General features: G+C 42.4%; 1 protein-coding gene across 2 annotated transcripts in view; it reads left to right on the forward strand.

Moving 5' to 3' along the window:
• The window catches only part of Tgfbr2 (transforming growth factor beta receptor 2), an 82,653-nt gene that overhangs the window by 58,675 nt on the left and 11,449 nt on the right, over positions 1 to 12,529 (forward strand). For both annotated transcript variants that reach the window (XM_046436862.2, XM_046436863.2), the window contains 2 exons: positions 2,338 to 3,137; positions 4,804 to 4,945. In XM_046436862.2, coding sequence (XP_046292818.1) covers positions 2,338 to 3,137; positions 4,804 to 4,945 — 942 coding nt within the window. The remainder of the gene's footprint in view (positions 1 to 2,337; positions 3,138 to 4,803; positions 4,946 to 12,529) is intronic.

The following is a 12,529-nucleotide window of genomic DNA, read 5'->3' on the forward strand; positions in this document are numbered from 1 at the left end:
AACAGGGACAGTCCAAACAAATCCACGGGAGCATTTCCCCCCCAAGGTCATCAAAAAATTGCATACCTTTTCCATTCTTTTAAGTGCATTAATGTATCTCTCCCCAAAATTGTGATTTGTTTTCCCTCTGAGTTTCTCTAATTCTGAGGGCTTAGGGTTACTTCTCCAGTTTTTAGTGTCATCAAGTGGATTATAAGACCTTAGAATTTATGGTCAATGGAAGTTGATATTCCCATTTAGAGTTACCTTAAGAGCAGGTAGTACATCATCATACACCTGAACATTCTAAATTGACATGTGCTGACATTTCTGCTTTTATTTCATTAAATGATGGTATCAAATACCATTTAGGTGATGGGTTCTCCTTGAGAAGTTAAGGTTGTCTCCATTCTACCTAGACTATATCCTCGACACTGGTTTTTGTTGTTCTTTCGTTTTTTGCTTAGACACCTACAGTAAATGAAAACTGTCAATTGAATAATTACATATCTTTTCTCCAACATAAAGTCTGGCTCCATTCCCACCTTTTTTCCATTCCACACTTTTTTTCTATTTCCCTGTGCAGAGCAATTCTAGGATAATTCCCCAGACAGATCATATATCCTTTCTCCTTAACATAACACTGTTTCCGTCCATCTTGGACCTTTCCAATCCATCAGTGGCCACCTTAAAAGCAGCCTTTGCCTCCATGCCTTCTATGAGTCTCTGAGCTTTTCCACCCTCCACCAGCACACAGACTGTACCACACATTGAGCTCACATCCCAGAGTGTCATATGTTGCTCAGCATTTATGTACCTGTGTTTTAGTCAGTTTTTGTTGTTGTTGTTGCCACTGTGACTAAAAGATCTGACCAGAACAGTTTTAGGGAAGAAAAGTTTATTTGAGGGCTCATGGTGTCAGAGGTCTTAGTCCATAAAAGGCCGATCCATTCCTTTGGGCTCCAGGTGAGGCAGAACATCATGGCGGAAGAGTATGGCAGAGGGAAGCATCTCATATGATGATCAGAAAGCAGAGAGAGAGAGAGAGAGAGAGGTTTCCACTTTTCAAGTGCAAATATACACCCCAAAGCCATGCCTTCCAATGCCCACCTCCTCCAGCCACAGCCTACCACTTCAGTTACCACTCAATTGATCCCTATCAGGGAATTAATTCATGGACTGGATTAAGACTCTCACAACCCAATCTGAACCTTCTTGCATCATATCACATATGAGCTTTTCGGGGACAACTCACATCTAAACCATAACAACCTGCCTTAATCCCTCTACTGGATACTCCTTGAGGGCAGTGTCATACTCACAGTAGACACCTGGTAGTGTCTTCATCAATCACAGGGGCCTGGTTCTTTGTCCAAGAAAGAAAACTGGAAGCCTTTCCATGTTCATCCTCTCTTACTTTGTAGCAGTGTTTTCATTGTTGCTGTTAATTCTTCTTCTTCCATGTAACTACAAACTGCATGTCCACAGCTGGGGATGTAGCATGGTGCTAGAATCCTTGTATAGCCTGAGCATGGCCCTGGGTTCCACCTCCAGTACTGGGGGAAAAATGTATGCTCAGTGAAAACAGGAAAATGGGTGGACATAAGGTAATAGATTTCCAAAGAGACTCTCCCCAGAGACCCCTCTCTGCACAACTCATAGGCTCAGAGCTGATGTTTCCAGGTAGCCTGAATGCTGATCAGAGTAGAACATGTTAGAGCTTGGAAATGAGCAAAGTCTATGCCAGAACTTTGGCTATCTCGTTTTTGTTTTTTTTTTAACCAGATGCCTTATATGCAAGCTTTTTGAAAGCAGGAGCTGTTCTCCTTCTATTTAAATTCCCAATGCCTCTGCCAATGCCTTGACCTTAGTGAACATTCAGTAAACATTTTGTCTTTATTCAACAAATATTGAGAACTTGCTGTGTGCTAAGGGCATGTATGGTAGTGAAGAAGTCCCTGCCAGCCTGGACTTCCCTGTCTGCTGGGATTGAGGAGAGAAAAAAAAGATGGAGATAAAAACCAAAAAGTGAGGTCCTAGTTATTTGGTTTAAATTGTGCTGAAATGTAACATATGAAAAGAATACCATGCTACGAAAATATATAAAATAAGACATTTACGTTTTCTTAGACTTCCCTTAGAGACATTTAGTCTGAAGTTTGGGGAAAGAGTAGGAGATGTTTAGTGGATAGCTAGAAGTAGAGAAGAATGGACAGGTGTACTTCAGCATAGCTGGAAAAAAAATCCTAATATATTATCCACAAACGCTATACAGATGCTACTGGGTAAAGACTAGAAACCAGGACTCACTCACTACTGAGCTCAACAACTCCTCTCCTTGTTTTGTTTCCACATCAGAATATACCACCAACAGTCCTGACCTGCTGTTAGTCATCTTCCAAGTGACAGGCGTTAGCCTCCTGCCACCGCTGGGAATCGCCATAGCCGTCATCATCACCTTCTACTGTTACCGCGTCCACCGGCAGCAAAAGCTGAGCCCATCCTGGGAAACCAGCAAGTCCGGGAAGCTCATAGAGTTCAGCGAGCACTGTGCCATCATTCTGGAGGATGACCGCTCGGACATCAGCTCCACGTGCGCCAACAACATCAACCACAACACGGAGCTGCTGCCCATCGAGCTGGACACCCTGGTGGGGAAAGGCCGCTTCGCCGAGGTCTACAAGGCCAAGTTGAAGCAGAACACTTCAGAGCAGTTTGAGACCGTGGCGGTCAAGATCTTCCCCTATGAGGAGTACGCGTCTTGGAAAACCGAGAAGGACATCTTCTCCGACATCAACCTGAAGCATGAGAACATCCTCCAGTTCCTGACCGCGGAGGAGCGGAAGACAGAGTTGGGCAAACAGTACTGGCTGATCACCGCTTTCCACGCAAAGGGCAACCTGCAGGAGTACCTCACACGGCACGTCATCAGCTGGGAAGACCTGCGCAAGCTGGGCAGCTCCCTCTCCCGGGGCATTGCGCACCTGCACAGTGACCACACCCCCTGCGGGAGGCCCAAGATGCCCATTGTGCACAGGGACCTTAAGAGCTCCAATATCCTGGTGAAGAACGACCTGACCTGTTGCCTGTGTGACTTTGGGCTCTCCCTGCGGCTGGATCCTACTCTGTCTGTAGATGACCTGGCTAACAGTGGGCAGGTAAGGCGAGCTGATGCCATGTCCCTCTTCCCTTGTGTCTGTCCTCACTCTACTTCTCCATCAGTATCTCCTGCCTCTGTGCCACACAGGTGTACACCCTGGATCCTTATTTAGGGAGTCTAGCCAAAGTTAGCAGTCTACCCTGGGCATCCTCCATTCTCTCTTCCTGATGGACAACCCTTGTCCTCCTGTCTCCAAATCTTTCCCAATTCAGGGCAATCATTTTTCTCCAAGTCAATCTTCATTTCTCTTCCATCTGCAATTATTTTTCTTGGCCTGGAGCACTGTTGGCATTGAAATCTGTTCTTGACCTCTCTTTTAGTTGTACTTAGCCCCCTGTAACTCTATACTACTGGTAGTTATACTGGTTTCTAGATTCCAGAAGGCAGTCTCCCTGACATCTAGATCCATATCTGTATGGTCACCCAAGACATCCAGCACAGTGCCTTGAAAGTGAAACTGACCTATAAGCTTTTGGTGAGTGAATGAACAATTCCACTTAGGAAGCACTCTCACAGATTAAAATGGAAATCTATTTTGGCCAAGGAGCCAAAAAAGTGGGAGTGATTAAGAATTATCCAGGCATCCTTTGTGAATGGTGGGCTCCATGTTGTCACTCATTGTAGCCCATCAAGATTATCATTACTTTCTCTGGCTCGGCCTGGTGGCAGGGCCTGCTTCTGTAGTGAGCGGTTCCTGCTCAGGCAGTGCTCTGTGTCCATGGCAGCAACGCAGTGTTGAGGTAAACACGCCGAAACATAAACAGATTGGTGGGCTATGGTAATGAGTCATGCAAGAATTTGTTAAAGAGAAAAATTTCTTCTAATATACACTAATAAGGAGCATTCCTTGAAATTGATGATAGCAAATTACTGGGCCTTCCTTAGATCCTTGGGGCAATAAGGTAATTGTCATTAATCAGGCTGTACATATTTCAGTCTCAAATCAAACATTGATTTTTTTGAAAATTTTTTCCCTAGAAATATTTTTTTCCTTTGGCTTGTGGGCTCCATGTTTGCATGCTCTCAAGTTGTAGAGATCATTGCAGGCCTAAATCAAAGTATAATTTATAAGATACACCCACAACATTTATAATGGAATTCAGGTTTGGTCTTTTATGGTGGAGATATTTTCATACAATTTTAATTTTGTTGAGATTTATGAAATTATACTACATCCTTGGCACACTGGAATGTGCCATGGGGTAGACAGAGATTAAAATCATCCTCAGTGATGAAAACTGATGGCAATTATTTTTTATCATGAGCCTTGGAGTTTCAAAAATGAAAAATTATTGAATTTACAAAAGCAAAAGTAAACATCTAAAATATCACAGATGCTGTCTCTAAGGTTATCTCTGTAAGGATGTCATTGAATAATGTGTTGACATATATCACAGGGATAGCTAAGGCAGCTCTGAGCTTTGGCACTTCCTTATTTTGGCAAGCTTTGTTTATAGTCTTTAAAGGGTTTTCAGGGAGAGAACATCTATTTTTAAAAATAACCATATATGCCATATCTTTCTGTGCTGTTCTCTTTATCTAAAACAGCATTGTGTTTCTTTTAAAAATTATCTGTGACCTTGAGGGACAAGCATTTCTACACTGTGGAAATAATGATGTACTTGGGCTTCACTGACAGGTCTCAATGTTTATTTTTGCTTTAGGTGGGAACTGCAAGATACATGGCCCCAGAAGTCCTAGAATCCAGGATGAATTTGGAGAATGTTGAATCCTTTAAGCAGACTGATGTCTACTCCATGGCTCTGGTGCTCTGGGAAATGACATCTCGCTGTAACGCGGTGGGAGGTATGTATGGACCACTATCTATCATGGGACTGTGGTGGACCAGCCTTCAGAATGATGTTATGTTATTTGCTTCAACCCTGGTTCTAGGGCTTCGCCACTAAGTGGTTAGCTCCACAATAATAGCTAGTTGAGTTCTGCTAGCACACAGTCATTTCCAGAACCATTTGAAATCATGCTAAACAGAAAGCCATGTTTGGAACATAAAACTTTGCATCTCCTTCAATAAAATTTTGTGTCATTACTTTTCTCTTGATGCATCACTCCACAAATATTTTAATATCTAGCAGGAGATGAGCACTAATATGGAGAAGAATTATTTGTCGTTATTAAATAGATAATATTCAGATTAGCATCTGGCTCTTGTTTCTTTTTATATTGGAAAGTTTTTTTGTTTTTTTTTTTTTAATTGCAAGGTCTGGAAAAAAGATTGAACTAAAAATTGACTTAGATAGACATGATACTGTTGTTGATGTTGGGGGTATTGAGGAATGCATCCTTTGGCTGGCTAGGCCTCCAAGACTGATTAGGAGACTGCCTTTTCTCTTGCTTTTCCTAGGTAAGCCCCTGGTGGTCTGGCTGACCTTCTCTTTTTTCCTCTAAGTTCAGCACTTCCTTTCCTTTCTTGAGCATTCTCTCATGGCTTTCCCAAATTCTTCACAAGTTGCAATCTGAATCTGAGTCCTTTCTGTTGTCAGTGACCTTGACTGCTCTTGACCATGAGAATGTAGATAAGGATGGGCATCACTTGGGATGCAGGGGTAAGCCCATTGTTTTGGGAAGTATTGTCCCCTGATCATCCAGTAGGTAAAAATGACAGATATCTGCATAGCTGTATGCTTTGCTGATTCTCTTCTCAGTAATTTTCATCAAGGTCTTGGGTATCACCTGAGAAATGTGTATACCCCAGCCTTGTCCTGGCTGGCTGCCAAATAAAGTCAAGTTAAATTTATTTTATATATATATATATATATATATATATATATATATATATATATATATATATTTAATAATGGGATTGAACCCAGGGGTGCTTAACCACTGAGCTATATCTCCAGCTCTTTTTAATTTTAAATTTAAGACAGGGTCTCACCAAATTGCTTAGGGCCTGGCTAATTTGTTGAGATTGGCCTTGAACTTATGATCCCTCCTGCCTCAGCCTCCTGAATCGCTGGGCTTACAGGTGTGCGCCACCATGCCTGGCATTAATTTTATTTTTAACTTTTTATTTTGTAATAATTTAGACTTAGAGAATAAATGAAAAAATAGCACAAAGAGTTCCCATCTGCTACTGACTCAACTTCCTCTAATGTTAACATCTAACCCAAACCATAGTATGCAGTTATCAAAAAAGGAAATTAACATTGGTATCCTGCTGTTAATTATAGACCTTACTTGAAATTCCAGGTCTCTAGGAATAATGTCCTTTTCTGGAACAGGATCCAGTTGGGGACACACATTGCTGTAACCTGGGTGCCTCTGTAGTGTCCTTTACCTCAACTTATCTGTTTTTTATGACCTTGGCTTTTGTGAACTGTTTAGACCAGTCACTCACTTTGGGTTTCTCGATGTTTTCTCATGATCAGATAGTCATATGAATTCTGGGAAAAGAGATAACTATAGATATGATGTTGGGCCCTTCTGGGTGCATCATGTCAGGGGGTACAACATCACCAGTGGCAGAAGTTAAATCTGACCCCTTTGTTAAAGTTGTATCTGCCACATTTCTCCCTTGTAAAGATACCATTATTTCATTTGTAATTAATATATACCTCATGGGAAGATACTCTGACCTGTTTCTAAAGATATTAAATATCTGTTTAGTAAGGATACTTCAGACCTTTTCCTTTTATACACTAACTTGAGGATCCATCAATAATTCTTGCTTTCAACGATTATTGCTGCAATACTTGCCTAATGCAGATTTTCTTTTTTCTTATTCCTTCATTTATTACTAGGTATTCTACTTTAAGGAAGATCTCTGTCCCTTCTCTCACCAACCCTTGTCATTTTTCATTAATTATGTATTTATACCATCTTGGAATTATGAACGTTAATTTCTTTTTTCTTTTTTTTTAAGAGAGAGAGAGAGAATTTTTTAATATTTATCTTTCAGTTTTCGGTGGACACAACATCTTTATTTTATTTTTATATGGTGCTGAGGATCGAACCCAGTGCCCTGCGCATGCCAAGCGAGTGCGTTACCACTTGAGCCACATCCCCAGCCCCTATGAATGTTAATTTCATTCTATGATTATCCAATAGTGGCATTATCTATGTTGTTGCTCAAATTGCTACCAGTTTGGTTACAGGGCCAACTACCTGACATTTTGTCCAAGGCAAATTCATCTGGTATCTTTGCTGGCTCTGATTCTTCCTCCCTTTCAGAACATGTCAAGAGTGGGTCCAGGTCATCCCCTCCCTCCCTGCACCTTGCTGGGCCCCAGCATGGAGGCATTATTTCCTACCTGGCTGACCCTGTTATTTTCTGGTTTCCTGCTGAGATTTCTTCCTCAGCTACACTTCCAAAAGTAACTTTGTTTTCCTTGTGCAGTGAAATTTGTTTAACCAAGTTTCAGCCACTAAGAATAATTTACTGCCTGAAAGCTTTGACAGTTCCAAAATGAATCCTTAGACCGATATGAGCTGTGTCAGAGACAATGCTGTTGTCTCTGTCAGAATAAATTTACCTAGATTCCAGTATCTTCTCCATTGCTTTCAAAACTCGTGATTCTAAAAACATGAGCTGGAGGCTGTGACTCTTCTTTCCCTCTGTCAGCACAGCGAGCTTATTAAGGCCCTGCGTGAGCTCCCTGCCTTCATTGTTATCAATGACTAAAGCCCTTTCCTGTTGATATTTGCTGAGTGTGGAAGAATTTAGGCTAATGGGGAAGAACCAAGTCCTCCAACTTTTACGAGTTCTAAAAAGGGATGCAGTGTAAACACGTTTTCCTAAGGAAGGAACAGGATCTGGTTTGTTCAGCTAGTCTCAAAAAAAAAAAAAAAAAAAAAAAAACCTTTTATAACCTTTAGGATAAGAACAGACAGCATTTAGGGAACCGGAAAGAGGCCATCCCGGTTCTGATTTTGTTTGATCTTAAGCCCACAGTCCTGTTTCTCCCATCTCCACCCAGGCTGCAAACACCAAGGCTGTTTACCCATCCTCACTCTCACCCTGACACAAGCCATTACTTGTTCAAATATGTGATCTCACACAGCAGGCCCCTTCTTCCGTAAGCATTTCTACTTTTTGTTTTTAATTATTGATTCATTGCTTTTTGTTGTTGTTGTTTTTGATACATCTTGAAAACCTTAAAGACATAAGTAATTAGAACAAATAAAAACAATTTTTAAAAAAAAGACAGGATTTTATTTTTATTTTATTATTATTATTTTTTTGTCTAGTCTTAATTTCAGAGACTTTTCTTTTGCATTCCAAGAGTCCCTTGGAAAGCACTTGAAGCCAGGGCACAAATGTTCCTTCCAAGCCTGGGCTTCCTGTGTTGTCTTCTCTCTCGCCCTTATAGAATCACAAAGGGAAGGACAGGCTTGGCCTCAAGAGTTTTATAGTCTATTAAAAACAGAATTTGATTTCTCCCCTTTTGTGCTTTTTAAAAATTCACACATGCAGGCATCTCTTCCTTTACTAACAACTGATGTTAGATTTTAATGTATAAGGTGCTGGGAAGAGGGAGAGATGAAGCTTTGGCTTCATTCCTAGGACTTGACAGACAGCACAACTTTTCATCAGCGAATCTCATTTCAACAAAGGAAAGGAGTATACTTCTTTTATCTGATAAATATTGACCAATGCTTTACTTCACTACAGAGATGAACTAATGTCCATTCCAGTTTATTCTAGGGCAGAAAATGTCACAGAAGAGTCTGAAATCCCCTCTCCTGCTCTTTGGTGACTCCATTCCATTCTTCTGGTTGAGTCCAGTGTTTCACGTGTGCTAAGGCTTGGCCCTTGCTTGCCTCTCTAGGCTCACCTGCATGAGCTGTTCTTATTCTGTGGTCCTTATTATGCTTTGGTCTCACCTCTAGGCCTGGCTCATGTTATTCCCTGGCATTAAACATACTTTTTTTTTTTCACACTGAGGATTGAACCTAAAGGCACTTAACCACTGAGCTACATCCCCAGCCCTTTAACTTTTTAAATTTTTTGAGACAGGATCATGCTAAGTTGCTTAGCACCTTGCTAAATTGCTGAGGCTGGCTTTGAACTTGCCATCTCCTGCCTCTCCGCCTGCCAAACTGCTGGGATTACAGATGTGGGCCATCTCACTTGGGCTTAAATGGACTTTTTAATAGGCTGGTGATATTTAATTGTGACAATAGCAACAGAAAAGGAAAGCAGTAAGAACAGAGAATGGAATGCCCAGGCCAGATAGAAGGAGACTGATGTTCAGGTCAGGCAGTGAGAGTTAGGTCAATTCTTAAAGAAAGAGCCAGTGAGACTCAGGGCTGTCCTTTTGAGTTGCTCCTTTCTCATCCAGCTTCTCCTCCATACAGGGAAGTAAAGGGTAAATGTGAGACAGATACAGCAGCACCCAGAGAAGCCTGGCTCTTATCTGGGTAGAAAGTGTAAACAGATGGTAACCGTGCATTTTGATGCCAACTGCTCCTGCCCTGTTTAGCAAGACATTCTGCCAGGGAGTCCAATGGATGGATTGTCATAAGTGAAGAGAGTGGTCCAAAGAGAAAGGCTTCCTGGTAGAGATAGGTTTGATCCAGATGAAGGAAAGTCACAAAGGAGTAATAGTTACTGTGGCTTAAGCACTTGCTTCAGGTAACAGCTCACCTAATCTACCAGAAATACTTTGAGGCATGTCCTGTTACAAGCCTCATTTCACAGATGAAAAGATTGAGGTTTCAAGAGGTGGAAAAGTTGTAAAACAGGAATTGAAGCCTTGTTGTCTGACTCAGTAGCCTATAGATCCTAATCATCCTGGTGCAGAACCAGACTGGCTGGTGGAGAACATGTCCAATAAATAGCTCATTATTTTTACTGATGGGTAGTCGGAGCTACTCTGGCATCCCAGCCATTGACATGAAGCCTTTCGGGGGGTATCGAGCGAGACAATCACACACTTGAGGACCATTCGGTGATGGCCTCACTTCTGAAAGTCTGTACCAATTGATTTTCCTGGCTCCTCTGGGCAAATCTCTGTTAGAAGAATACCAAGGCTGATAATTCCTGTGCTTGTCCCAGCAGCAGTGCCTTAAATCTGAGATAACTTCCTTATCCTTATTTCCCTGACAATGCATTCACTCATTCATTCATTCACTTCACTCAAGAAATATTTATTGAGTAGCTAATGTGTCTCGGGCATTATTCAAAACAAAACAAAACAGGCTTTTCTCCAAGGGTCAGGGGGTCCAGTGATAGTATTCTAGAAAGACAGGTAATGAACAAATAGATGCGTGATATGACAGGAAAAGTTATATGAGTCTTATTATTTTATTTTTTTCCACATTATTTTATTGGTGCACTATATTTGTATGTAATGATAGGATTTGTTGTTACACATTCATATGTGCACACGATGTAACAATTTGGCCAATATCACTCCCCAGCACTTCTCCCCTCCTTCGCCTCCTTTCACCCCCTAGTCTCTTTGCTCTGCTGATCTCCCCTTGATTTTCATGAGATCCCTGCCACCCACCTTTCTTTTCCTTTTTCCTCTCTAGCTTCCACATATGAGAGAAAACACATGACTCTTTAACCTTTTGAGATTGACTTCTTTTGCTTAATGTAATGGTCTCTAGTTCTATCCATTTTCCTGCAAATGACATAATTTCATTTTTCATTACGACTGAATAAAACTCCATTATGTAGATATACTACTTTTACCCATTCATCCCTTTGTTCGTTTTAGAAAGAAAAATAAAGTAGGTTTAGGGGACAGGTAAGGACAAAGGGTGTTATTTCTAACACTTGGATCATTGGAAAGAAGACAAAGGAAAAACCAAGAAATGAAATCTTCAGGGTTGTTTGAAGAAGGAAAAGCACAGGAGGAGGTGATTGGTTCCTATTTTATAAAGGAGCAAAGTCATGAGATCACCTCCTTGCAAAGACAAACCTGGACACTGGTGTTCTTTCATGAAAAATGCCTGTCCCTGCCTTCGATTTGTTTGGTGTCCACTCAAGTGTGCGTGGCAGGTCATAGGCGCAGAGGGCAGGCCCAGGGCCCCTGTTGGTGAATACAGCAGGCACAACATTTGTGTCATCTCAGCCAGAATGGCCCCCCAGGAGCACAGCCTTCCAAATCCGGGGCCAGAGAGGCCCTTGTATAGAAGCTGACACAGCAGCCAGCTGAGCAAGCATTTAAGGAGGGGTAACAGCCCCAAGAACAGCTCCTTAGTAGTGACAGTCTGTGAGAAGGACAGAAAATACCAGTGAAAGAAAGGGGGCAGAGCAAAGAGAACAAAAAGAAAGAAGGCATTGGAGAGAAGGCCAAGGGAAGAACTCAATCTAACCATTTCATTTCGCTGGATTTGGAGGGAGAGGGCGTGCCATTTGGAAAGCCAACATAAAAACTCAGGGGCACTGCTTTGGGGAGAACTGTCAACAGCTTTGTTGCCCCACAGAGTCGAAACTACAGTCAAAACAACAGCTGCGCACCAGATGCTGACGCGGAGGAAGGCCACTGCTGGCCCAGAGACCTGCCTTCCTGGGGCCGCAGCACTGCAGGGAGAGAGGCAAACTTAGTTTCCCTTTGGAGAAGCTGAGAAATGTCCTGAGAAAAATAAAAAAGAAGCTGCAAGGTCTGCCACTCCATCAGAGAACAGGCTGCAGCTCCAGGCAGCTGCAGAGAGACACAAGGGAGCCAGGGGTCTTCTCAAGCAGCCAGACAGAGAGGTTCCTTGGAAGTGATGTTGTTTGAAGCACTGGGGGAAAGACCTGTCTTTGGGGCTTGGTTTCATAGAATGGTTCTGCTCTGCAGGCGTCTGCCTTGGGTTGGGTGCCCTGGAAAAGAAGAATATGAATGTTAGAAGTGTATTGGGGAAGAGATCACAGGAAATGCCAGGAAGGGAATAAGGAAATGAGTCAGGAAAGGGAAGGAAGCCAAGATAGGGTGTCTTATCAGGCGGTTCCCACTGTGGGCAACTGCAGCGCAAGCATGCGTGCAGCAAAGCACGCGCACCAGCCATGGACCACCTGACTTGCAGGAAACTGCTGTTTACCCTCCACCTCCCGTCCATCTTTGATGCAGAGGCACTCCGGGTCAAGGTGGAAGAGTGCCTCCCCAGCACCCCCAGCCTGCCCCACGTGGTATAAGCCAGCCCACAGAGAAACCAAGTGCAGAGGGAGCACTGTGTCCCTTGCTACTGACAGGGAGTAAGGAAGGGCACCTGTGACTTTACTCACCTTGTGGATTCAGAAAATGTGGTGCAAAGTCTTTTTTAAATATATTTTAAAAATTTTCCATGACCCCAGATACACACACACACACACACAAACACAAACACACACACACAGAGTGTGCCATGATTGGGTCAAGGTAATTGGCCTCTCACTTCGAACATTTACTATTTCTTTGGGTTGGGAGCATTCAAAATGTTCTCTGCTTTCTACTTCCA

This window comes from Marmota monax, unplaced genomic scaffold, assembly GCF_021218885.2.
Source record: "Marmota monax isolate L192 unplaced genomic scaffold, Marmota_monax_Labrador192_F-V1.1 WCK01_AAM20220418_F8-fsc00021, whole genome shotgun sequence".
NCBI lineage: Eukaryota > Metazoa > Chordata > Mammalia > Rodentia > Sciuridae > Marmota > Marmota monax.